This window comes from Colletes latitarsis, chromosome 6, assembly GCF_051014445.1.
Source record: "Colletes latitarsis isolate SP2378_abdomen chromosome 6, iyColLati1, whole genome shotgun sequence".
Classification (NCBI taxonomy): domain Eukaryota; kingdom Metazoa; phylum Arthropoda; class Insecta; order Hymenoptera; family Colletidae; genus Colletes; species Colletes latitarsis.
Genome location: NC_135139.1, coordinates 24,647,320 through 24,672,816, shown reverse-complemented (window position 1 = coordinate 24,672,816; position 25,497 = coordinate 24,647,320). Strand labels below are relative to the sequence as shown.

General features: G+C 41.9%; 4 protein-coding genes and 3 long non-coding RNA genes across 15 annotated transcripts; 2 read left to right on the top strand and 5 right to left on the bottom strand.

The window, feature by feature from the left end:
- Nucleotides 1–991: 991 nt before the first annotated feature.
- LOC143343003 (uncharacterized) lies at nucleotides 992–3,422 on the bottom strand. The gene is made up of 5 exons (XM_076767446.1): nucleotides 3,271–3,422; nucleotides 2,892–3,146; nucleotides 2,079–2,246; nucleotides 1,512–1,889; nucleotides 992–1,276 (listed from the first exon to the last, which is right to left on the bottom strand). Exons 1-5 carry the CDS (start codon nucleotides 3,283–3,285, stop codon nucleotides 992–994), a joined length of 1,101 nt encoding a protein of 366 aa, XP_076623561.1. The 5' UTR covers nucleotides 3,286–3,422.
- LOC143343007 (uncharacterized) lies at nucleotides 1,042–1,742 on the top strand. Its single transcript, XR_013079895.1, has 3 exons — nucleotides 1,042–1,285; nucleotides 1,369–1,554; nucleotides 1,620–1,742. It is a non-coding gene; the product is annotated as an uncharacterized LOC143343007 (long non-coding RNA).
- On the top strand, nucleotides 2,935–8,860 carry LOC143343006 (uncharacterized). Of its 5 annotated transcripts, none has more exons than XR_013079894.1 (7): nucleotides 2,935–3,231; nucleotides 3,294–6,137; nucleotides 6,209–6,274; nucleotides 6,356–7,121; nucleotides 7,193–7,363; nucleotides 7,632–7,985; nucleotides 8,591–8,860. It is a non-coding gene; the product is annotated as an uncharacterized LOC143343006 (long non-coding RNA). The 5 variants fall into 5 exon arrangements; XR_013079893.1 differs by having other exon boundaries at nucleotides 2,936–3,231; nucleotides 6,353–7,121; nucleotides 7,193–7,262; XR_013079890.1 differs by having other exon boundaries at nucleotides 2,936–3,231; nucleotides 6,353–7,121.
- Nucleotides 5,783–6,515, bottom strand: LOC143343005 (uncharacterized). Its single transcript, XM_076767448.1, has 2 exons — nucleotides 6,415–6,515; nucleotides 5,783–6,142 (listed from the first exon to the last, which is right to left on the bottom strand). The coding sequence occupies exons 1-2, from the start codon at nucleotides 6,415–6,417 to the stop codon at nucleotides 5,783–5,785; spliced, it is 363 nt and encodes a 120-aa protein (XP_076623563.1). The 5' UTR covers nucleotides 6,418–6,515.
- LOC143343002 (tyrosine-protein phosphatase non-receptor type 2-like) lies at nucleotides 8,852–20,031 on the bottom strand. 5 transcript variants are annotated; one of them, XM_076767445.1, is made up of 9 exons: nucleotides 19,535–20,024; nucleotides 17,987–18,148; nucleotides 17,659–17,921; nucleotides 17,346–17,571; nucleotides 17,120–17,272; nucleotides 16,745–16,910; nucleotides 16,461–16,668; nucleotides 16,195–16,305; nucleotides 8,852–9,115 (listed from the first exon to the last, which is right to left on the bottom strand). In XM_076767445.1, the coding sequence occupies exons 1-9, from the start codon at nucleotides 19,628–19,630 to the stop codon at nucleotides 9,052–9,054; spliced, it is 1,449 nt and encodes a 482-aa protein (XP_076623560.1). In that variant the 5' UTR covers nucleotides 19,631–20,024; the 3' UTR covers nucleotides 8,852–9,051. The 5 variants fall into 5 exon arrangements, with proteins under 5 accessions (XP_076623560.1, XP_076623556.1, XP_076623558.1 ...); XM_076767441.1 differs by lacking the exon at nucleotides 8,852–9,115 and adding an exon at nucleotides 9,872–12,852 and having other exon boundaries at nucleotides 19,535–20,027; XM_076767443.1 differs by lacking the exon at nucleotides 8,852–9,115 and having other exon boundaries at nucleotides 14,518–16,305; nucleotides 16,461–16,659; nucleotides 19,535–20,031.
- A 411-nt stretch (nucleotides 20,032–20,442) lies between these two features.
- Nucleotides 20,443–22,495, bottom strand: LOC143343004 (abasic site processing protein HMCES-like). The gene is made up of 6 exons (XM_076767447.1): nucleotides 22,197–22,495; nucleotides 21,885–22,107; nucleotides 21,349–21,657; nucleotides 21,169–21,276; nucleotides 20,904–21,058; nucleotides 20,443–20,790 (listed from the first exon to the last, which is right to left on the bottom strand). The coding sequence occupies exons 1-6, from the start codon at nucleotides 22,214–22,216 to the stop codon at nucleotides 20,631–20,633; spliced, it is 975 nt and encodes a 324-aa protein (XP_076623562.1). The 5' UTR covers nucleotides 22,217–22,495; the 3' UTR covers nucleotides 20,443–20,630.
- A 1,502-nt stretch (nucleotides 22,496–23,997) lies between these two features.
- LOC143342965 (uncharacterized) lies at nucleotides 23,998–24,995 on the bottom strand. The gene is made up of 4 exons (XR_013079886.1): nucleotides 24,871–24,995; nucleotides 24,534–24,790; nucleotides 24,270–24,461; nucleotides 23,998–24,197 (listed from the first exon to the last, which is right to left on the bottom strand). It is a non-coding gene; the product is annotated as an uncharacterized LOC143342965 (long non-coding RNA).
- Between the last annotated feature and the right edge of the window lie 502 nt (nucleotides 24,996–25,497).

Sequence of the window (25,497 nt, the reverse complement as noted above, 5' to 3'; positions counted from 1 at the left end):
ATTCGAGAGCTGCTACCGAGGCGATTTATTATTCGCGCGATCGTTTTAAAATAATGTTATTCAAATTACACTGTCGATAACGATGAATGAATAGATTTAAAAGCGAATGACTAACCGATTCCGCCCGCTGGCATTAACGACGTCGCGTTAATTGAGGTCTAGCGATGCCCGTCGGAATACATTCGTAGAAAAACTGGTTTGCGTTCGTTCGTCGAACACTTTTAACGAGCGCAAACATCGTTAATCTTTCCGGGCGTATAACTTTGATCGTCGTTCGATTAGATTGAACGTGGATTATGTGGGTCTAGGTCGGGACCGTTGCAGTTACGAAAATCCTTACGGTTTCCTGCGTTTCCGCGAACGACGGCCAGAGAAATATTTCATCGTTCTATGTCACAATTTCTATTCGTCGCATACCGAGGTTTCTCCTAAGCACATCAATCTTTCCATTTAACTGGCAAAAAAAACCGACGCACGCTGCTCTCGTTGCAGATCTGTGGAAACTGGCACGCGTAACTGCATTTCCGTGCGGTAATAAGGTCGAATGCCTGGCGTTAACGCGCGTTTAAACTAAAAAAAGAAACGAAAAACAGACGAGCTATATTTACGACCAAGGAATACAAATTTTATTTTCGTTCTTAATGGTATAATTATTTGCGCTATTTTCTATAGACGAAATATAAACATTCTAGAGTACTAGTCAGTCCAAGTGTTAGTCTTCATCTTTATTTATTTCCAAGGTTTAGTTAACACCTCGTCGATTGGTGCAACGCTCGAGTACAATATAAATTGCAAACAATTGGTATACCGCAGATCCTTAACCGTCTAGATTTACAAAATGTATTTACACAGGTCGAACAAAAAGAAACAGTGCGATCAACGAATACGTTCTTTTTATTTATGGGGGATATGTCTGCCCTGGCAGGACTAGAAACGTAATTTCTGGCTCGAAAGTAAATGGCGAACGATCTCGGTCAGCATCCTGTCGCGTTCAGTAATCGTCGTATCGCGATCCGTACGGATAACCGCGTCTCGAGTAGTAGCCGTAACCAGGATATCCGTATCTTCGGTTGCCGGTGTCGTCGCTGTATCTGGAGCGTTCCTGCGTCTCCTGTCGGTACCTGAACAACGGTCTGAAGATGATGTCCTCGGCGACGTCCATGTCGCCGGTTTGCCTCGGGTATTTCGCCCCGTCGTCCTCGAACATCGGAGCGACCATTTCCCATGGTGACGCCACGTCAGGTGCCAGGAGCATTCCCTGAGTCGACGACGCGACCTGAAAACAGTATATTTTTCATCGTTCGAATCTTTTCTTGCACCAGCAATACGTACAAACTGTTTCTCAATACGGATAAATCGTTTTTCCAGGTGCATCGCTCGCATTGTTCGCCATTAAGGAGGAACGTGGAAGAAAACAAGCGGAATGCTTCGGAACGTTTACTTTATTAGAAGGACTATCTTTGTACATTCGGAGCGACGACCATTTAGAGGCGATTGTCCGTAGGATTTACCTCCGACGGGTGTGTCGACGGCTGCCAGGAAACGGGATCGACGGTGAGCGACGTACGATCGATGTAGCTCTGAGCTTTGTTCTGAATCTGGTCGCCGTTGTCTTTCAGGAACTGGACCTGGTCCGTCAGAGCGCCCGCGTTCAGCTGATTCGGTAAAATGGCCACTATGGGGCTGTTCACCTTTCCTTTTTCCGTGTTCGACGGATCGATGACCGCCACGATCGGCACGGCCACCTTCTTCGAGTCGTCTTCCGGCGGCGACGCGACGTTGCTTAGCTTGTCTTTCAGGAATTCGGTTTTTGATTTCAACGTCTCGTCGTATGGCAGCTGATTCGTGGTCTGGGTCGGTCCGTTTTCGTAATCGGGAGCGGCTACGTTCTGGAAACCCGTGTAATTAATTAAATAAGCGTACAGAAAGGAATGGAAGCAGGAACACGGAATCTCGTTGGTGTAACGCAACTAATCGACGTGCATTTTCTTGCGCAATAAAGTCGACGTGGTTTATCGTGGCCTACAGATGATAAAGATCTAACGATGGAATGTATACGCTGAATTATTATCCTGTACCTCGGGCGTATATCCATTCGCGTCGCGTTCGAACAATGACTGGTTTTCAGGCGAGGTGAGCTCGATGGACACTGCCTCCTCCGCTTGCTTGGCTTCCGTGATGTTTCTTCGTACGTCCTCCAAGTTCTCGGTAGGGACGACCAGAAGATGCTCGCGCGTGGAAAGTACCTTAAACCCGGGAATCGAACGTTAAGAAAATGGTACTTTCAGGCCAAGAAGCCAAATGGCGACCTTAACCCGAATTGTCGGCTCTGGCAAACGTTCGATGGAATCTCGCGAAACGAGATTAACGATAAAAGAATTTTATTATTCTCCTGTTAAGAAGGCTGGCTAGTAAAAGGTTGAAAGGTCGAATATTTTAACAATTATATTTTCGGAGTGGGTAATTTGATTTTCGAAACGTGGAGGGGGTCAAGGTTCCCTTGAAAATCGAATTACCCACTCTGAAAATATCCAAGACGCGCGGTGGTACGCGAGAAGTGAAAAGGAAAAGATTTATGTTTTGAAGGAAGCGTTGCGTGGACTGCGAGCGCGATAACTACTTTCGAACGTCACGAAACAATAAAGTGACGGCCATTCGATTGTTATTGAGCATAACCGAGCGAACGACGCGTCGATTTCTATTTTTACAGTCTGCGAGATTGTTTTAACGCTTCTCCCCTTGGATCGGATTGACTTCTAAATTGGTACTCGCATGCCACTGCTTATTTCCAGATACAAAGTAGAAGAAAACAATCCCCATCTTTTATTTGGCGAGACCTTTTCAATTTGGAATGATTCAAGTTTCAATAATGGTGGTTCCATCGTACGAACCTTGTTGGGATCGGTAGCCGGTAATATATAAACTTTCTTCTTCACGACGAGTCCGTTTAACGACGAGTTGCTGGCTGTTTGGTGAACGGCGTCCTGAACGACGGGATCCTGGACGACAGCGGCTATAGTTTCGTTCTTGTCGCGAGGCGTTGGCGGCAACAGGCCCTCCAGGTCTTCAGGATCCAGAGGTTTCGCCGTTGAAACGTTCCTCTGGAGTATTACGATCCAGCAAATTGCAAGGTGGAACTTGCCAATCTAAAAGCAAGCGCCATATTTAATCCTGCCGTCTGAGTTCCTTTTACGCAGCGAGCAATATCAAAAACAAACATTAAACTCTAAGGTAAATTCTAATGTACGTTAATATTTATACCCTTACTACCATTTTGTGCTTCATGGTTCCAGCTTCAGCGACCCAAGCGAGCTCCTCGAAGACACCTCCGTCGTAAATCGTCTGTAATCTCCGTTTCGACCAAAACTTCACCGTCGTCTTTTCGTATCTGAACACCGATAACGGTTCGCGCTGGTTTTATACCAGGTACTGAAAGAATTATCGTTGTCCTGCTAACAGACGTGAGTAACAACCTTGCGGTACATCACTTTGGCCAGGTACACCTTGAACCTGTTGCCTAGACTTCGATCTCCTGTTTGCTCTTTCTCGATAGCAACCGCTAAATACGCCTGTAAAATATTCTTTGCCCAACGCAAATTTATATATTTCATTAAAAATTAATTAATTCGTTCAATGTGTACCAAACGAATCTATTCCAAATTGTTATTTACGATTTGCAACGGTGCAAGATCGCGAACAACATCTTGTAGCTAATTAGTTCAAAGTAAAATTGTTAGGTAATTTTTTTAAGCAGAGAGTAGAATCGTATAACCGAGTAACTATGCAAACGGATTATCATTTTCTAGAAAAGTATTATTATTGATTTAACTATCGCTAGGCCAACCATCGAACGCAAAAACTTATTTAAACGCTTATTTCTCGCAACCAGAGCTACTTAGATCCCATAGCTGACTCGGAATTCTGTATCGCTGGTGATCTTCCGAAACTATTGCCGCACTTAGTATGTCGCTGACAATACAGTAATGTTTAGCGATCGACTTAGCAGCTACCAGCTATAAAAGAGCCAACGTCGCTTCCTGGTTACTTAGTCCTCGACATACACCCGAATACCACGCGTCTCGTCACAGAAAATCCACGATCGCGCACTTTCCTCAAACAGTATAGCAAGCGAACCAAATGAGACGCCGCGTTCTTATGCTTAGCTCGATCCTCCTGTTGGCGACGACGCAGCGTTTCGAATGCAGCGTTTCGGATGCAAGGACACCTTCGACGCCATTGCAGCCTTCGATTGCAACAGAAACGTCTGACCTAAATTCGAAGGTTGCCTCTTATGCAACCAAAACTGTCGAGGAAGTTACCGTTGAAACTGGATCGAAAGTTCGAATTAGTTCTGAACATGGATCCTCATCCAAAGACATTATCAACGATAGTCGAATCAAAAGAGAGGTAAAAGACTATACATTGGGACCGATTACAGAGGATTCACCGTCTGAAAGTGATTCGTCGAACGCCGAAGAAGAGAATTCGAGATTGTTCGAGGACGAGGAACTACAAGACGAGGGAAACGAAGGATCCGAGGACGTTTCCGAAGACGATGATCAGAGGCAAGATAGAATGTTGTATTCTTGGTACCGTCAGCCAGTCGCCACGAGAAGGACCTGGTCCAGTTCCGAGAGCCAGCCCAGGCGTAATTTCATAAAAGTCCCGGTTTTCCCAGGAAAGTGAACGCTCGATGGAACGAGGGATGTTTGGGTGTCTGTGAATAACGCCGATATTGTTCGCCAATAAATTCGTAAAGGAGAAAGAGAATTTGTTCGCATTTTTACATTATCATAAGAAATTTATTCGAGTTTACGTTGGCTAAAAAAAAAAAAATGTATCACAAACTTAAATAGTTATTGCGAAGTTTGCTTTGGTGGGTAGCTCTTCGTCCTTAAAAACTACGCGCTTAATTTACTTGGCTTACGCTACGGTTCTAATCACTCACGCTTTCGTCCTTTCATACAACGTTCTAACGATACAAAATTTGCGTAATAGAAAACAAACGGTAGCACGAAGACTTCGTGCCCCGTTGTAGGGTCGAGGTTCGTGGCACAGTCGGAGAAGAAACGATTGCTGTTGGTGACGTGCGCCGCTTGTTCGCCGAATTAACAACTTCGATATTTATACTCGTCCACTAACGAGACACTAAGTGGGCACAGCCTCACCGAAGACACGTTTACTTCCGTCTTCGAACGAATCCTCGACGTAGAACACAACTGGAGATTATTGTCATACATTTTGAAACGTATCGAGTCTGCTTGCGACCCTTATGAATTCAGAAATACAGATATTCGTCGTCCGGTTTGGGAGGAAGAGAAGTTGAAGGGTATTTCACTCGTTATATGAACTCATTTTTTACCCTATTCAAGAATTCTAGACTCTCGTGGATCCTCTCCAAGTTTGTTTGTAGTTGGATTACGTAGTTGTCTTCAATCTCAGTCGAGAATCTTGCTCTCTAGACTCTTAATCCTTTGTCAGTGTTTCAAGAATGATCCACCGGTTCGAATTATCCTTGAACTTCAGCCTCCCAGATAGATCCTTTATAAGAGTTGAACTTCTTCGATCCTCGCAGAAGGTACAGAATTCCGAAAGTGTTTGCATCTCTCCTAAATATCTTTTTCTCTTCTGCGAGGATTCTTATGGTTCCTAAGGAAGATTCTGACCCCTCTTCGTGGAAGGGGCACGAATCCTCCTAACGTCGTGTAAGTTTCTTTGGTTTTCCGAAATCATTGACCATTCTAGCGAGGTTTTGTCAACGACAGCAAACGTCATCGATGACTCAGAATCGGTTTCCGCGGCGAGCCTGTCGTACGCGTTCCCTGTACGCCAACTGTTGCCTGTAGACGAACAGTGGTCGAAGAGCATAAGTGCCAGCCGCGGTTTCCAGATCCTGGGGCCCATCTTCTTCGTTCGCTTCGCGTTTCTCGACCACCGCGGCGCTGGCTGCGGCTTCCGGCATTCTCGAGTCGCTCAGCAGAATCGCGTACGCCATCGGGGATGATTTCTCTCGCGGTTTGCCATCGAGTCCGGTCGGTTGGACCAAAACCCCGACAACGGGGCCCAACTCGTCTTCGGGCCTAACCGGAAACGCGACGGAACAACCCACCAACGTCAGGAGGACGATGATCACGCAGGTAGTCTGGAATAAAATATAACAATTACTTGGTAAGCTTATTCTATTCTAATTTATCTCTTTTAATTTTAGCAACGGTTCACGGAGGAGGATTCTCTTGGGAGCTATTAATCTTCGAGTATAGATGCCTTCGTATTTGTAAGTTTTGAAAAAAATTCAGAAAATGAAATCTGCTTGACAGAAATAAATTCGAACAACTTGTCTAATTATTTTCAGCAGCGCAAGGGACCGAGGACTGACAATGACTTTAAAACTGGGCCGAAAATGTTGAAACTTACCATCTTGGTGTTTCGGTTGGAGCTTTCTTTCTGTGTGTTCCAAGGAATGATCTTACTGTCTTGATCACTGAGATCTTAACCGATGTACCGATCGATTGTTTCGTTGAGAACAGCGAAGTGTATCTTAAAAAACGAGAAAAGAGACTGTGAAAGTGCTCGTGCGGCTTGACGAAATGTGTCGGATGCGCTGTGATTGCTCTGCGGCGGGTTTATGCCCCACGAAAGCATCCTTGCTGCATTTATACGAAACAATGACGTCAAACGGGAGCACGCTAATCGTACAGTGACGTATCGCGGCAGGTGATAAACGACCTGGTAAACTAGAAAGATCGATGCGTTCTTGGCTACGTGCATCCTCGTTGTTGCACCGGGATATAGCTTCTTGTTTTCTTCGAGCGGAGGATGGTACCGCGAAAAGGGGCGACAGGGGTCCACGAAGTTGTGTATCGGTTTTGCTAATCAACTGCGCAGTACGCGGAGGCTGTAAAGTGACCTAGACGAAATAAAAATATTGAATTTTGAAAAATTACAAACGGCGCGCGTCGATCCTTAGAAACTTTTTCAATCAAAATAAACGTAAAGATGTAGGATCAAACGGTTCTCGGTTTCGTAGATTTATACCAGTGGTAGCTATTTTACTTCACTTCCCTCCATCGTGGATATTTATGCGGATACAATACGTCAAAACATGCAAAACATATGGAAAGGTATACAATTACTTTCTTGACTAAAATGTTCTCAGTTTCGTAACCGTTTAAACTAGTGTTATGTATTTCAGTTACCTACATCAATGGATCATCGAGTGATTTATATTCTTTGCATCCACGCGATCGAAGATAGGGAGGAGGGTACGAAACTTTTTATATAATATAATGCACTCAAAAACCCAGAGGAATATTCAATTATATTAAATACTAATCAACGGATTATGTGTACAAGCTGCTCCAAGGTAACGACCTTAGACTGTTTATGCGTCCTTTTTCTGCAAGTTTACAAGGTTTGCAATCTTCTCATCCGCAGTCCTTGTAGATGTTTTATCTACCATTTAACAAGCATTCGTGCGCAGAATGAGAACATGACCTCCAAATGACCTTAAATACAAAAGAATTCAAATATTATGCACGTACACACGCATTCTCTGATTTTATATTGATATATTAGAGAATAACAGTTTTTATTCATTTATTCCTTGTATTTGCATTTCTTGTATGTTAAAGGTGTCTTTGAAAAGCATGATTTTGACCGTCTGGGTTCTGACGTTGGCCACTGTGCGTCATTTAGTGTAGCGAAGACTTTCGATGTGCAATTAACAGGGACCGTTTCACCGTCATGAATCATTTTTGTGTTTACGCGGAAGATGATGCATACGATTTCGAAGGAATTACGCAACATGGACGTCCACGACTGCGCGCTTGAACGATATTTCTCTCGAAGGTTGTACGATTGTTTACGCGCCAAAGTCACACGTCGTCAGTCACGAGCAAGTTGGACACCTGACTGGGAAACACAGCGACTTATCCCTTAGACCAGAACTTCTTAACACTTTGCCAACCACTCACAATTCCTAAACTGTACGTAGAAACATTGTTTTACTTAAACATTTATAACTCCTAGAATAAGAAATTTTTGGAACAGTACTCATTTTGTAACTGGGGAACTAATCATGGACTTTTCTTGAATTATCAATTTATAATTTGCTGTTGATTTCATTTTGGTTATTTAAAATGAAACCAGATACCAGAAACAAATAGTAATATACCTCATAAAATATATTCCATCGTACGTTATCGCCGGAAGTCTCTTTCTTCAGGTAGATGGACGGCCATGTTTCGATTTGTAAGTAGAGACGTGATCCAATCTTCGTCAGCTCTCTCTGCCATAATCACACTTGCCTTCCACAATCACTCTTCCATTTATTTCTTCATTCTTACAAGCTTAAAAACTGATTAATTTTATTTTCAACTTTCCTTCTCCCTACAATACTTGATGAAATATTAGTTCCCAACCTGTGTATTGTCAGTAATTATTTATTTCAACGTAGCGCTAATTTTTGCTATACGAAAGCAAGGAAACATTAACAAAATATTCGTTAAATTAGAATTATATTCCGAAACGTCTATTTTTAATGTAATTTTTTTTGCTATACTAAAAATGCTTTTTTATGAAATTTGTTTAGAGGGTAGTCACAGATTATTCGACTTCGAGGATTTACTGTACGAAACCCTCATCCTACCGGTTAAAGATTCCACAACGATCCAATAGGAACGGTTTTACAGGACTTCGAGTTTCCATGACTCGAGCGTAATCTTCTCTCGTTCGTCGTGGATAAAGGGGATGAAGCGTTTCCAAGATTAGGGGGGAAAGGATTAATTTGCATAAATAATCACGTCCTCCGTCGCCGTGTCGGAGGGATCGTGACCGTCGAATCAAGCGTAGCTTCAGTGTACCAAACAAATCGATTTATTTCCTCAGTTAAGCATTCATTGTGTCTGAATAAATAGCATTCCGCTTCTTTAGTTGGTTGTAAAAACGACTCGAAAGTAACGAACGGACTATGTTATTCGAGGGCACTTTTAAACGCGATCTCGCCGCGGGTTTCTTAAATTTTTTTTTATTTTGTTTTATTTTTTTTTTTTTTTAGATCGCAGGTTCGGCCTCCTCGTGCACGGATTCGCTGGTTTCGGTAGTTTCGCTTTTAGATCTGAAAGAAATCACCAGATGAGGGTCTTTCGAGGCTGAAGGGAAGACAAGTACGAGAATTAACAAGCGCAAGACAGGCGTTAGTTTAGTACGCGAACGTTAGAAACGCGTTGTTCGAATTAGAAATGTTAGTAACGCGAATAAGGTCCTAGATCGTACTCATACCGATCTTCCCGGTGGGATTGTTAGGTGAAAACTTGGGGTGTAGAGAGGTGTGTGGGGGGGGGGGGGGCGATCGACGAGATTCAGAGTTAGATTCGTTTGGAAATTAACAAATGAACAAAATACAACGAAATCGAGGAGCGGGAAAATTTAATCGAACATCTTTAGTTCTGCGAAGTATATCAACCCCCTTGCTATACAATAGCGTCCAAGGGGTTAACAATCTTCGCGATACCTTGGAAGAGATTCAAACCATTTAAAGCATTCTTCGTACTAAATCGAAGTAAGATTCTGGTCTATTAAAAAACGATTGGAAAATGCAACGAAAGAAATTTATAATCGGTTATCGATTCATTTCCAACAGAACAGTATCTTATCTTGCTTACGTGCTACGCATAACGAGTATTTAATCTAACAGTGTCTAACGTATCTTGCGAAAGTCTGGTTTGAAAAATGTTTTAAAATTGTGTTTCGAATTTTCCGGCTCCTGGAAGCTTCAAAGTACAACCGATCGAACGAATCCGTAGTCCCGAAGCTCGTCGCTTGGTCGCGTTAGTAATGAGGCGGGGGAGTGGAATAAAAAAAGTTCGGAAAGTACGAAAAAATCCTTTCCTGTATTGATCGATCTAATACGCAACGGGGAATTCTCGTCTACGAGTCTCTCTACATGGGATCGAAAGAAGAAAAGAAAAAGAGAGAAAAAGAATAATGCGCCTGCGAGAGCATCGTGACGTTTTAGTCGCTCGGTTCGTTATTTTCGTTTCTTTTCTCCATCTTGTTTTCTTTCTTCAATGTAAATAACATTTTATTGCGTGCAAGCCTTCAAACGTCATGCAATCCAGTTATTCGTTTTGGCTCTCTATTCTGTGTGTTCGCGGGCGCGTGTAAAGAAGCGAAGTGACGTTCAGTTCGTGGCTTTTTCTCGTTCGCCCTCGACCCGTGGGGAAGTTTTGGCGCAGGAAATGTTTTTCTTTTTCACAAAATTCTTTTCAGACCGTGACACGCTCTCTCATTTCACTTCTTTCGCCCCCTCGTCTAAATCCTTTCTACCTTCTATACCTGTTCGGTTTCCACTTCTCTCGTGTAACTTTTACATTTAAAATACCACTCGATATACTTCTACAACGGTACATTTTGTAAATATAGTTAACTGTAACGTCGAGTCGCAGGATGCAATTAGGCTTCAGGGAGAAGTAACTTCCTACCATTTGCCAGTTTTATTACTCTGCGAGGAAAACCAGATCGTTCTACCCTCGATCTTCCTCGATTCTCTGTTTGTTTCTCTTTCACCAGTAACGAGCGCAACTCGATTCTTAGCTTTAGGTGTTCCGGTTGCCGAGAACCGTCGATCGAATCGCGAGGAGACTCCTTTGCCCAATCTCAATCGTGCACGTTGCTTTAACGACTGGTGCAAAACTCGTTTCGAGATATACAGAGCGTTTTAAAACTACAGGCACAAAGTTCGACTGGTTAAACGACGCTCTGTGCAAACTGAACATTTTCTACGATCATTAGATATATTTTATCTTCATGATTAGACCAAGGAACTTCTTCCATATCTTTGAAAACTTTTCTTATCAGAGTTATTGGCTTATTATTTCTATATTTATGCTTCTTCTATCAAGCAGTCCTATAGTTTCGAAATATCCTGTATTTCCAACATCCGTTTCTTCCTGTCGAGATAAATCGTCGTATCTCGAGTAACTTCTCCACGCTTAGCGATCGAATCTCTTCCCGACACGTTCGATGCTGAGGAACAGGAACCATTTCTCCTCGACGGGATCTACGGAACTTAACTTCTCGTGAACTCTGTAAAACACGTCACATTTAATTATTGCCATACGTAATCTCACCTTTAGTCATTCTTTCTACCGGTACTAAATTACAACGACCATTTTGTTCTTCGCTGCGTGGCATCCTCAGCGTTCGAACGTGTTCAGGAAGCAAATGTAACGTGTCTACCTCGACAGGAAGTGCCGTACGAATCTGTGGAAATCTCGCGGTCCGATCTGCTCGGCAACCGGATGTTAATAGATTTACTGGAACGATTATCTATTTTTATATATTGTCGGATAATGAAGGATTCACTTGCTCGACGACTACGCTCTGCCAAAAGGCAAGGGGTTTTGCGTATAGTATAGTGTAGTATAATATCGTAAATCGTTAATGCTACTACCAGTTCGTAATTTCACTGTGGTTCCCTTTTTCCCTTCCTTTCGTTTTCGTACGAGTAGGCACTTAACTATGTTTCTGCGGTTCCTTGTAGTTTACAACTATTATACGCGACAGAGAGATTATCGTGGGAATGAAAGAAAAAAAAAAATAAATAAAAAAAAAAGGAAACAGAAAATGCATATAAATGCCTCCCCCTCTTCGTTCGCTTTTTTTTTCGAGATCGATCGTTGGATTTCTATAAAAATTGTCCGCGGTGATCGAAGTCAATTTTAATTCGATTGTTTTTGATTTTACGAAATCTTACGATCGACGCTTCTTTTTACTTTCTTTTTTTTTTGTTCTCACTCTCTCGCGCGTCCAAGAGCGTTATATTTTTCTTTTTTTTTGGAACTTTCGATTAGCACCGTGTCTCTCGTGGATTCTAGCTCTTGGGGATACGTTCCTCTGTCTCTCTCGCACTCACGCACGCATTCAGAACATTTCAAACTCCCACGCAATCGACGGCAACAGGGGAGCGTTTTCTCGGTAATCGTACGAACATAGAAACTCGAGAATTTTCGAAGGTAAACGCACAGAACGCCTTCGACCACCAACGATTCTGGTCGAACGAAAGTCAACGGACCAAACTCGAACGTATTCCGTTCACTAATTGACTCGTGGATAAACACCAGCTTCGACTGTCGGAAGCTTTTGGGCGTAATGTATATGCTTTTGGAAAACAACGGTGATTCAGTTGGGATTACAAATGGATCCGTCGGTCTTAGAGCTCGGTAGTATCAACAAACCTTAAAAGTAGGAACTGCTCGAATGTAACGGATAAACTTTAAATGTTTGTGCATTGGAATATTAACCCTTTGCAAACAGTGTCTGGCGTATATCAGACAAAGCACATTTACCGTTTTGGGCATGGGAAGATTCTTTGAAAATCCATCTCCATAAATTAAGAAAAATTCATTTCCTTAATACATATTACAACGAAATAATTTACACGTTTGAGAACGAAACTTGAACACAGATACTCGATCAATACACGGATTTACGAACATAGTAATCTTGGACTCGTAGTCCCGGTTCTAATCGACGCTAATTATCTCGAAATGCAATTCAGAAGCCAGCGTTGCGAACTAGCTATGTAGGAGGTCAATGAACACACTGATACTAAACGGTTTAGATGTTCGAGTGAAGATTCACACCGGACAGTGGAATGGAAATGGTCGATTCAGTGATATCAAAGCGAAAAAGAAAATCGGTATCATTGTGTTCACAGGCTGGCCAAACGACAGAAATCTTTTCCAAAAGGGGCACACAGTTCACGCTCGAAAGTCTCCGATCAGTTTCGACTGCTTAGAACTCGGGCCACAATAAATGCCTCGTGGGTCTCGCTCAGTGATTCCAGTGTTTCTAAAAAATAAAATATAAAAAATATTGAATTTGTTCGTTTCGCTAGGAACGCTACCATCTCTTTCGTTCGATAGAATCGTTCTAAATGAAGGCTCGTACGCGTGTTGCAAGCATCAACTCTTTGCAGTACGATAGCTAGATTATGGTATCCGCCTAAAAAGGTCCATTCGAGCGCCGGTGAAAGTGTGATACTCCTGCAAGATAGTGCAAACTGTTGAAACAAGTGATCACCGATGCTGTTCACTGTGCTTTAATGGACATTTCTAGATGGTCGCTCTAGCCACCGTGCTACAAACAGTTAACCGATTATTATACCACGTCGAAAGTTGGAAAATGCGTCTCTAGATCGCACTTCGCTAAACGTACAAATATTCTCCAGGCAGAAAATCAGGTAACGAGATAATGGTGCACACAGGTAGACGGGTACCGACGACAGAATACTGTATTAACTTCGAACATGTGTAACATCGCTTCGAATGGAACATGATATCTTTAAATTAACGTATGTATGTTCGGTGCATCGTCGAACGAACACGCGGACGCACACGGATGCAACGTACCCGAGAATCTCGTTTTTTTTTTGTATTTTTTTTTGTTTTTTTAATTTTTTTTTTTGTAAGATCGTGTTCCAATCTAGAGCCAGCAACGTACAAAAGTACAAAATACAATTTGTTCGCGGTACGTGCTTTCCTACGCAGAGAAAGTCGAGACCGCGAACTGCATCACCCCCCTGGTTCTGCTCGTCCTGGAACACGATCCAACAAAGTCTTCTTTCTACTTCAGTTTGATAATCGTGACTTACATAAAAGCTCAGCTTAAGAATACAGGCTTAACACGTTATGTATTTCTTAATCTTTTTTTTTTTTTGTTTTCTTAAACCTTTTCTTAACTTCGTCTCCTCTAGAAGCAATTAGACGTATTCAGTCTTTCTGCGATGCTCAATGGATTCGAACGTACCCATTGAGCGAATTGGGTGGAAATCGTGTTTTAGAAAACGTTTCTTTTAACCCCGTCCCCATCCCGTTTACTATCCGGCGCAAAAGCGAGGTTTCCTCGAGCATCGCGAAGAAGCTCGACCGCGAGTTAACGTTGTTACTGTAGAAAAACGCTTTAAAAATGGGGGTTAAAAGTGTATAAAATAAAAATTTACTAACGCGACCGACGAAACGGTTCTTCGTTATTTCAACGTGTTCTCCAGAGCGAACCAAGTTCCTGGTATTAGTTTCGATAGTTCTTGCGTAAAGTATTCAGAAGATATCGAGTCCTATTTAATAGGATCAAGTACTTTTTGATCAACCCCAATTGAATTATTCTCAGTAATTCTCTTGATCTATTTTCAAGCTTGCGAGGAAGTTCCTACGAATCGTTTCGATAACTAATTCTCAAGAATTACTTGTAAGTGTGCTCGATCGAATTGAACGAAACCGAATATCGCTCTAATGTCCGAACTACCCGTGCGTAAATACCAAATCTGATGCCAGAAACCGATTCGAATCGAATAGGTATTCAATGTAATACGTATGTCTACTTATGCGTGGCGTACAAAATTCTTGTTGGCTTCTCGTTCGTTTGGCACCCACTTTGTCAATTGCTTCGTCGCAAAGTTTAAAACGCAATATTCATAAATCGCGCGATCATATCGTGTGACGAGCAACGTGCAATCTCATTTGTTGAAACATTCTTGAGTCGACGCTAATTACTTCAGTGAAATTCAATACTAATCGTCCTTCCTCTGTATACCAGGAATGTTCTTGTGTAGAAAAAAAAAAGATTCCTTCAACTACTCGATACAAAATCGCTCGTATAAACGATCGTGAGCTTTTACGAAATTCCGTGAAACATTATCGAGTACACGATCGAAGGCACAACAAGTAGCCATTTAACGGAATATTTTGGTGACCTGCGTTCCTTCGAGGAAGAGAGAAAGCCGAAAGTACCTCTTTACTCATAGCCCCAGGAACAAGTGTTAAACGAAGTCGACGATGATTCTAAATAAACGGCATCCCGCGTAAAGAACGGGCCATGGTACGTCACAGGCATGACTTATGCTAATTCTAATACGACTTCCCTTCTTTGTCGAACATTCTATAGAAGAATGGACACTACTTCGATGGGGCAAGTTATTTAAAAACATTTACTGTGTGTACTACAGTTAGAATCGTTTAACATTTCTCTACGCCTATCACGAATATATTCATTAGATTCTAGCGAAGTGATCGGGTGCTTATAAACTCTAAGCGAATGATTTTGGTACCCTGGATAATTACTAACGATAGAGCTAATTTATTTGAAGATTACTCGACGAAATCAAACTGATTTCTACGTTGCTCTTGAACAGATTATTAGAATTTAAATAATGACTGCAAAGGAATTAGTTAAATAGAAATAACTAAATCTATTTACGTGTTCAAGAAGTAAAAAAAGAAATGTGGTGAATTAATACTTGCGTCTGCCTCTGTAGTGGAAGGTAAACAATCGAGTTTACTTACTGAAACGTCGTGCACCCACTTCGTGTAATGTGTATCGTATATGAGCTTACAGACGTTACAATGTACGAATAAGAAGGCATTGACTCATCGCTGTTTTTAGACTCTTACGCGTGCATCGTTTTCTTCTTAATTCGCGCATTGTATATAATTATTCCTACGAAACACATAAAATTAACATATTCCACATTTATAATTCAAACGAGAAAAGAAATCTGACTCAATGCACCTCTTACTCCACCATCATAATTGGAAACACAAAATACGAAATACTCTACTCGCTTGAAAAACTGCGACTTTCAAGGGAACCTAATGAAAGGATCTTCAAAAGAATGTATACTTTCTAATATTCTACGTACTCATTGAGTAAATCACAATATAAAAATACAAATTGAAGATCTCCCCCTTCTCCTTCATTCTCCTTCTATCATCGATTTTTCGATCTTTCTTTAGCTTCTCTACCATGCAACAATGTCCTTTACAAATGCACTTCCTCAGAATACGTTACTTCTCTTTAACATTCCTTTGATAACTGGTCGCACCTTCTGCTAACCCAAGTTACTTATCGATAAAACGTCTCCCCACGACCGTGGTCTGTTTCCAATTATGTAATGCCAAAATGCTTCTCCCTGATTAATTACTCATTCCTGATAGTAATCGATGACACGTGCAAATGGAACTGTTAAATATCTCGTGGTGAAAGTAACTATTCTTGAATGTGCGAATCACCTAGTATCACTGACAACTAGAAACAAGTCTGTCCTAACCACGCGTATACAAATAGCCACAGATTGCTAGAATACCCCCACCAACAATTGCGGCGCCTATGCCTATTGAAAGGGGCTTAAATAATGACCTCTTGAGCTTCTGCCATTCTTCTGTCTCCTTTTGTCGACGTTTCATCTCTCGTACTTGTGCTGCCAAACGTTCCTTCTTTTCTTTGTTACGCTGACGAACTTCGTTTTTCCTATTACAACCAAACGAATACCGTTAAGGAGAACAATGTAAAGACATTTAAATGTACACTCCGACGCAAAATTAAAGGGATACTTGTGATTGTTTTTAGACGATTGTAACTTGAATTTTGTTGCAAAACGTGACTTAATTTTTTGAGAAACTTACGTATCTGGACTGGACGGAGGACTAACTGTCTGTAAAGAGTTTTCGCCGTCACTGGTAGTTTCATTAGGCACTGCAACACCATCGGAACTCTTTTCGTGTAAATTGTTTGTGATTTTTGTAGAGTTTGCTGAAGGTGGGCTGGTGGACGTTTCTGTGGGAGCCGATGGTTCTCTGGGCAATGGTTTATCGGGTGGTCCACCTAATTCATCTGGCATTAAATACGGGAGGAAATTGTATCTTGGAAGTTTTAAATTTCATGTTCATCAGTGATTAATTATCCCTACCATTCTTTGTTGTTGCGTTCGAAGTTAAATCCGCCATCATACTACGCGTTAAAGATTCGCCTCTTGGAGGGGGCAATGGAGGCGGTTCGTCTTCTTCTTCGATCGAAGAATGACTAATATTATTTACCACGTCATAATGATTTGTTACTATCTCATTATCGACGTTCTGTAAATTACATAAAAATTAATGGAAGTCACAAACCATTGTGTACCACAGTAGTACAGCATTATTAGGGTTTGTTTTATACGAAAGAAATCAAATCTTTGCCAAACGATATGCGACATACATAAATGGGAAAAGATTTGCTTCTTAATTTATGTCAAGCATCTAAAGGGACCAATAACACTGTACCACTGCGGATTGGTATTAGTTACCACGTTGTTGGATGGCAATTGTTTTGCTCCTTCAATGATAGCAGCATATGAAAATCTTAGTTGATCTGGTGTCTGAATTAAACCCATTCTGGATCTTCTCATTTCGATCAACACGTCTCTAACGTTTACGGAATTCAATCCACTTTCCTCGATCTGTAATCAAATGAGGAGCAATTTCTTTCTCCTAAATTTTTACTTCTACTCATTGATAAAGAGTAATCCTTACCAAAACAAGGCATGTGTCGACTAAACAAAATGTTCCAGACCTTCCAATACCAGCAGAGCAATGAACAACAGGGGGGCCAACATTTTGGTCTAATGCACCTGACTGCCTAACATCTGCCAAAAAACGCAGAAAAGCTGTTGGACTTTGTGGCACTCCAAAATCTGGCCAAGTAGTATAGTGAAAATGCAGTATTTCTCTGCTTTCCTTTGTTTCCAAATCAGTTAATCTGTGCAAGGTATAAATATTACATTAACTACTCTTTTTGCTTTCTTGCTGTTTTTCTATACTGTCATTTCATATCTTGTTTTCATACTTTAATATTCTAGTCGTGTAATCCGACGATTCCGTTTTGCTGACATATTCTACATTTATACCAACATCCACAAACGTCATAGTATGATCCAACGAATCACCAAGAGGCCAATACTGATAACACTTAACTTGATTCTTCTCGATTACTTTATTTAACATTAACACAGCTTTAGAATTTTGCTCCCATACCATTAACCAAAAGTGGCCAGCGGTATTTTCCAAGGGTCCTTGAGTAAGTATGTATTGTCTGTGGGCACGATCTACCTACAATAAAAATCAATTTGTCATTGCATTTTCACGAATTAGAATTAAATACATCGTATATTTACCCGTATGAGGTTGGCATTGATGTAATCACATGGTCCCCTTTCAAGGACAATCCTGCTATGGTCGTACGGCGCAACATCTCTATACCGGTTTAAATTTTTGTTCTGGGGTTTCCTTGATTCAATGCATGTATATATAAAATTGCTGCATTCGTTACGTATATGCTACAAAAATAAAATTTCGTTTTTGCATAAATTGCTTTCAATGGAAAAAAATTTCAAAAACTACAACAATTTTTATTGTTTAAAATGTATAAGATGCTTAATTAGTATTTGGTAATCAAATGTCATACACCAATCCATTAACAGGAAGTAAGTTATTAAGTGTATACAGTATGTTAAATATAAGGAGAAGCACAGGTTCAGAAATGTTTATAGTACTTGTCAAAACAAGCAAAGGTGTTAGTAACCCTTGGTCTAGAACTCTATAGTTTACAAATTACAAGGCACATGTTGTAAGACAGCTAGAGCATAACATTATCGAGTATGCTCAATGCAAAAATATGTACAGATATGCTTTGAACACCTTACTTTCTTACAAGTTGAAAACTATTAACTTCTAAATCATGTTTACTAATACTTTTTTGCTCCTTTTGATAAGTGTTAAAGTTTATTGTATCCTGTATAAACATACTGGTACATATATTTCGAACTACAATACACGACCTTGACAATAAGATCACAATGCACAGTCTATGCTGCATTTAACATTTTCTTGCGAAAACCGCTTTCCGAGAAAGCGAAACGATATACCCGCGATTTAAAACAATCCGTGCATTGTAATAATCGTATCCAAGAAACGGAGCGCGAGAACAAGATAAAGAATAAACGCGGCTGCTGAATTACGGCTCGTTGTTGCATCGAATCGCATCGTCGTGCAGTAAATTAAGTTCATTTGCGGGGCATAAATTAATCGAACACGTTGCTGGTCGAGGCTCGCGACGTGAGTCGAACGGCTGTGTACGGCTTGTACGATAAATAAATCGGAGCACGATAAACAGACGTGTGACATGTACGTGCGATACACGCGTTCCTGTTTGGCCGACGGGACCGTCGAAAATTTACGAGACCTCGCGAACGACGATAACGCATTACGGGGAACTATTAAGATTGCCTCCGAGCGATGTACACGATACCGAAGAGATCCGTCTATTCGCCCATGAAATGCGCCTTCGTGACAGCAACGTTATTAATCGCCAGGCTACGCGATCAGGGGCGAAATAACCTAGAGGAAAAATTCCGTTCGACGAATTTAAGTTCAGTCTAGGGGCAAATTTTTTCCAGCTCCCCTGCACGCACGTAAGTGGCCACGGTTACGAATTCTATTCAACGAGCAGTGCCGAGAGCAGCGAGTACGAGGAATTTCATCATCGCGCCGCGCCGATTGGCGATCCGTGTCAGCGGAAAACAATTCGACGTAGTCGTGCGTTCCCGTAAAACGGGCTGACACATTCGCGAGAGAAACGGCAGGGTTCCCTCTTATCTCGCGTTAACCGGAAGGAAAGACGCAAAAAGCGGAAGAAGAGGACGAGGCGACGGCGATCTCTTTACCTGATAGAGGATCGACCAGGCTTCTTTCGAGTTGATCTCGAGGTACTCGGTCTCTACGTTGCTGATCCCTTGATCGCGCGTCTCTTGGCTGGTCATTCTGTCGGTTCGGTCGCGACTCGGTCTCCTCGGCGCTCGAAAACGGCAAAACGAGACGAGGCACGCGAAGAGGCTGGGCCCCGGTCGCGCGCGATCTCGCTCTCTCTGTCTCCGGGAAAAAGGCGTCTCAGGCACGGAGCGGTGCCATGCGTGACGCGGATTCTCGCGAAGGGCAGCCCCCGCGGCACGGGAGACGAAAACGCGCAACCACCACAGCTCTCTGTTACTCGTACGTGCACACCTCCGTTCTCTACCGTACACACTGTGCACTCGCTCGCGGAACGAACGCGAACCCACCACCGATCGTGTTCACCGCCGCCGCCACCGCTGTCGTCGCGAAACACGAGTCAACGTGCTGACATCTTCGGGTAACCAGAGTTTCTTTTCCTCCCTTCTTTCGTCCTCTTTGTCACTCTTGGCGCTAAACGAGTCCCGCCAATGCACGCCGCCATATTCCTTCGACCGACGAACGCCGATGCGCCTGCGTTCTTGTAAGCGCCAAACGGAATTTCGTTCGATCCAGACTGGAGCAGTAATTGATTACTTTACAATTGCTTTTGTAACCGATCATCATAAATTAATCAGTAAGTGCAAACTGCATTTGTAATCCGTAATCACAAATCGGTGATTTGTAACCGATCAACGTAAGACTACTTTAGCTTGTATTAGAATCAGTAACTTAGATTTGGACAAACTTGAAACAATATGAATATAAAATACAAATTGTACAGGTTAGTACAAGTAACGTAAAATACAGGGTGTTGGAGAAAGATTTTAGGACTTTCAGGACAGATAGCAATCAAACATAGAGAAACAGTAAGAAATGTCTTTTTTATTATAAAACTTACATAAAATTCTAATGCTCTTATATATATTACAGTATAAATATATTTAAAAAATATAAATGAAATAAATAGTTACATGTGAGTTGAGGTAGAAAATATTAATATTTAATAGCTAATACTTCGACGGTAATATACTTGTTTGATATTAGGAAATATTAGTTTTTCTTTGGCACTTTTGAAAGCGTTTTATCGCCGTTTTCACTTTTGCCACTATGGTCATCATCGGTATTTGTACTTTTTCTCTTAGCTGACTCTGCACTCCCCTTCTTCAGCCAAGAAGCCATGAAAGTGTTAGGGTTGTTTTTTTTCCCTTCTCTGCGTGTAATAGAATTAGTAAATCAATAGTCTGGCATGCCACTTCGCGGGATTAAAACTTTATAATTCTTGCAATAAAACGTTTAATTATGCGGTACTGTATGTATACGTACATATTTTTTGTTTCTTTTCTGCAAGCATCGTCTTTGTGGTATACGTTATTAACTAAAGTCGATACCGTATACCAAGATAAATCCCCAACTGTCAATGTTGTATTCTTTAATAACTCAACAGCCTGAGCTACTGATAGCTCTTTTTTTAGCCAAATCTGATAGCACCAAATGAAAGATATAAAAATTTAGAAAAAATATTACTTTAAAACGATTGAAATTTTGTAAAATATATATTTTATACAGAGATATCTGTTCAGTCGTTTACTTGTGAAGCTTCTTCTGTGTTCAAAAATACAGGTTCACGATTATGCAACCAAGAGAGGACATTGTTAGAATCTGTTGTAACAATGGTGCAGCTATATATTGTTTTACCCTGAAACAGAATTCTGTAACGTTTTATTTAATTCTTATATCAAATGAATTATCCTAATGGCATTACATTTACCTCTGCAGTTTTATATTTATTAAATATCCCTGCCATTTTCAGAACTTTAAATCCTTTCCATCCATCTTCTGACCATTCATCTTTCCATGTTGTGGGATCATCTGCTCTTACACCCTTCTCTTGAGCTGCATAAATGTAATAGGGTTGTTTAGCATCTTTTTTAGTATTCCCAGCTTTCCATTCATAGTATCCTTCGCAAATCACAATACATCTCTGTCCTCTATGAAGCAGTGGAGCATATAATTTCGAATTCCTAAGATTCTCCAGACGCGCGTTATGCGTCGCCATGTTACTTTTCTTATAGTCACCCTAATAAATTTAAATGGGTTAGAACATCTTTATCAGTCGCATATTAACAGAAGACAATTACAAACAAATCGTAATGCTCTGTCATCGCATAACGCGATAGGATAAGAATTCATTGTTTTCATTTCGTAAATGCATTTAGCCCCGATGCATTTGATGATTCGTTCGCGGTCACGTGAGCGTACCCCCACCTTTAAAACGTCGAACAAATGTTGTTTGTAAATACTAACCTCGTGCCACGGCGGAATTACACTCCACATCATAGCACAAAGGACCCTCTCCTTTGTTTCTCCAAAATGTGATCCAGCCACGACGCATGGAAGAGCATCCTTGGGACCGATATTGCATGACGGTTTGTACTCAACGTCACTTTTAGTCCACGAGGTTCTGCGTAGTTTGCCGTGTGCATCCTTGTAACCACAAGCATCGCACAAAGTCTCTGGATTCAGAGAACTGTAAAATGATTCACGTGTTTTCTCTAGCATTCGTAAACTTTGCGTGTCATGAATTAATTAAAGAAATTACGTGACAGAATTACTCACCAAGCCGCTCGACCGCACATATTTCTCGCGTCACTGTGATGATGTTAGGATCGTCTTAATCAGAGATGCCAGAAAGGCACCGAAGGTGCTCTCTCACACTATGTCAGATCACGCGTACGTGAGCTCGTGGAGTTTCGGAAACCCGACAAGGGCAAAATGACGCATGCCCTCTCTCTCGATTCTCCGAAGTTGCCCGAAGTAATTTCGGACCGTCTCGTGGGAGTCGAGAGAGAAAGGCTCACACTTTCCTTCTCGCTCTTGAACAACTAATATCCTCCCGTCAACAGGTCTCCACTGGCCTCTGCTGACCGCTGCTGACCACTCCTAGAATTTCTGACAACGTATAACGATTACGACTGGCTACTGTTAGTCTCTCCAAGCCTCTGCTGGCCTCTGCTGACCACCGCTTATATTTCTGACAACGTATAACAATTACTGCATGCTACTGTTCGCCCCTGCTGATCTCTGCTTGCCACTGCATGCCTCTGCTCGTCTCTGCTGACCGCTACTGACCACTCCTGTTACTTCTGACAACGTATAACGATTACTACTGACTACTGCCTTCCTCTGCTGACCTCCGCCAGCATCTCCCGGCCTAAGCTGGCCTCTGCCAACATCTCCCGACGTCAGCTGACCATCGCTGACCACTGCTGACCGTTGCTGACAACTTGTGACATGATATAATATAATATAATATGTTTATATGTATTAAACTTTTGTATAACGTGAATCTATGACAATAAATGATATAATTTCAAAGTATTCTATGTGTTCTCGTCATTTTTTACCGTCCTTTTCCTCTCCATAATCATTCTCTTACCTATAAGATGCGTACCACCTTCTTCGCAAGTTCACCAGCATTTTAGAAAAATTCCGGGCACTTTGGAAATCCGGATGGCCTTGACCCAATTTCGAAAGTGGGTCAAGGCCACTCGAATCTTAGAAAAATTCCGGGCGCTTTGGAAATCCGGATGGCCTTGACCCAATTTCGAAAGTGGGTCAAGGCCATTCGAATTTTAGAAAATTCCCGGCCGCTTCGGGAATCCGGATGGCCTTGACCCAATTTCGAAAGTGGGTCAAGGCCATTCGAATCTTAGAAAATTTCTGGCCGCTTCGGGAATCTGAATGGCCTTGACCCAATTTCGAAAGTAGGTCAAGGCCATTCGAATTTTAGAAAATTTCCGGCCGCTTGAGAATCTGGATTTGGCCTTGACCCAATTTCGAAAGTAGGTCAAGGCCACTCGAATCTTAGAAAAATTCCGGGCGCTTTGGGGATCAGAATTTGGCCTTGACCCAGTTTCGAAAGTGGGTCAAGGTCACCGGCATTTCAGAAAACGCTCCGGGCACTTTGGAATTCCAGTTTTAAGTAGAGAAACGGTTTCTTATAACTAAGGGAATAATGGGGAGAGGAAAAGAAAGGTAAAAGTGACGAGAACACATAGAATTCTTTGAAATTATATCATTTATTGTCATAGATTTACATTATACAAAGTTTTAATACATGTACATCATGTTAGAAGTTGTTAACAAAGGTTAGCGTGGTCAGCAGGGGCCAGCAGAGGTCAGCAGAGGGATGCAGAGGCATGCAAAGACTAGAAGGGGCAAGCAGTAGCAAGTTGTAATCGTTATACGTTGTCAGAAGCATCAGGGGTGGTCAGCAGAGGTCAGCAGAGGTCAGCAGAGGCTGGGAGAGGCTGACAGTAGCATGTTGTAATCGTTATACGTTGCCAGAAGCATCAGGGGTGGTCAGCAGAAGCCAGCAGTGGCAAGCAGAGATCACCAGGGGCGAATAATAGCAAGTAGTAAGCGTTATATGTTGTCAGAAACATCAGAGGTGGTCAGCAGTGGTCAGCAGAGACGAGCAGAGGCATGCAGTGGCAAGCAGAGATCAGCAGGGGCGAAGAGTAGCATGTAGTAATTGTTATACGATGTTAGAAGCATCAGGGGTGGTCAGCAGTGTTCAGCAGAGGCCAGCAAAGGCATGCACAGGCAAGCAGAAACCTGCAAAGGCAAGCAGAGACTTGTAGGGGCATGCAGTAGTAAGTATTAATCGTTATACATTATCAGAAATACCTGCAGTGGTCAGTAGCGTTTGGCAGAAGCCAAGAAAGTTCAGCAAAGACAAGCACATGCTGACAGAGATCAGCAAAGACCAACAGAGGTTAGCAGAAGTCAGTAGTAATTGTTATAGGTTGTCAGAAATATAAGTGATGGTCAGCAGAGTCCAGCAGAGGCCAGTAAAGGCATGCACAAGCAAGCAGAAACCTGCAAAGGCAAGCAGAGACTTGTAGGAGCATGCAGTAGTAAGTATTAATTGTTATACATTATCAGAAATACCTGCAGTGGTCAGTAGCGTTCGGCAGAGGCCAGGAAAGTTCAGCAGAGACAAGCACACGCTGACAGAGATCAGCAAAGACCAACAGAGGTTAGCAGAAGTCAGTAGTAATCGTTATAGGTTGTCAGAAATATAAGCGATGTCAGCAGAGTCCAGCAGAGGCAAGCAGTAATCAGGAGCAGTCAGCAACAGTCGCTGTATGGTGTAAAAAGTTGTCGGGAGTTCTGTAGTTTTGTCAGCACTGGTCATCAGAGGTCATCTAGAAACCAGAGGCAAATAGAAAGCAGGAGTAATTTGCAGAGTTCAGTAATGAACTCTAGAGAAGACAAGTAAAAATACCTGGGCAATCGAGATTCCGAATCGTATGCCGTAGACGGGAGGTCGGATTTCAGTTGTTAAGAGCGGGAAGGCAAATGTGAGCCTTTCTCTCTCGACTCCCACGAGGCGGTTCGAAATTACTTCGGGCAGCATCGGAATAATCTAGAAAGAGAGCATGTGTCAGTTTGCCTTTGTCGACTTTCCGAAACTCTACGAGCTCACGTACGCGTGATCTTCCATGTGTGAATAGGGCACCGGGTGTTGAATCTGGCATCTCTGGTCTTAATCTCATGTTCCATCGGCAGATGAAGTTGGATGTAAACAGAGCTTTTCACATGATCAACGTTTCATTGGTCAGCTACATTTTCGTTTGTTTCAGCTTTATTCATTAGTCTAGTATAATGACACAAGTCGTAATAAAATTATGCTTTGTCTATATTAAGCGTAATATAAATTACCTTGAGATTATATACGTTAGTCTCTTTAATAAATTTAAGGCAAGAACGATCGTCTGTCGTGGCATAGTTCGTTGTCTTCTACGCTAGATGGCGCGTATTTTTTCGATGTCAAACCCCCTGGTGCTAAAACGCCCAAGTTTGTCGTCGAATAGTTCGTTATCTTCTACGCTAGATGGCGTTTATTTACCGA

Bases quoted from the DNA above. Each gene is read 5' to 3' on its own strand.
- LOC143343003 (XM_076767446.1), bottom strand. The intron at 2,247-2,891 runs GTTCGTACGATG...CCCGGGTTTAAG, and splicing joins CGGCTACCGATCCCAACAAG to GTACTTTCCACGCGCGAGCA. The intron at 1,890-2,078 runs GTACAGGATAAT...ACGGGTTTCCAG, and splicing joins CGAATGGATATACGCCCGAG to AACGTAGCCGCTCCCGATTA.
- LOC143343002 (XM_076767440.1), bottom strand. From the start codon at position 19,630: ATGACCAGCCAAGAGACGCGCGATCAAGGGATCAGCAACGTAGAGACC. The intron at 17,273-17,345 runs GTAAGGATTACT...ATTTGATTACAG, and splicing joins TCGACACATGCCTTGTTTTG to ATCGAGGAAAGTGGATTGAA. The intron at 16,669-16,744 runs GTAGGGATAATT...ATTTAATGCCAG, and splicing joins GAACGCAACAACAAAGAATG to ATGAATTAGGTGGACCACCC.
- LOC143343004 (XM_076767447.1), bottom strand. From the start codon at position 22,216: ATGTGCGGTCGAGCGGCTTG. The intron at 21,277-21,348 runs GTAAATGTAATG...ATTCTGTTTCAG, and splicing joins ATAAATATAAAACTGCAGAG to GGTAAAACAATATATAGCTG. The intron at 20,791-20,903 runs GTACGTATACAT...TATTACACGCAG, and splicing joins AGAAAAGAAACAAAAAATAT to AGAAGGGAAAAAAAACAACC.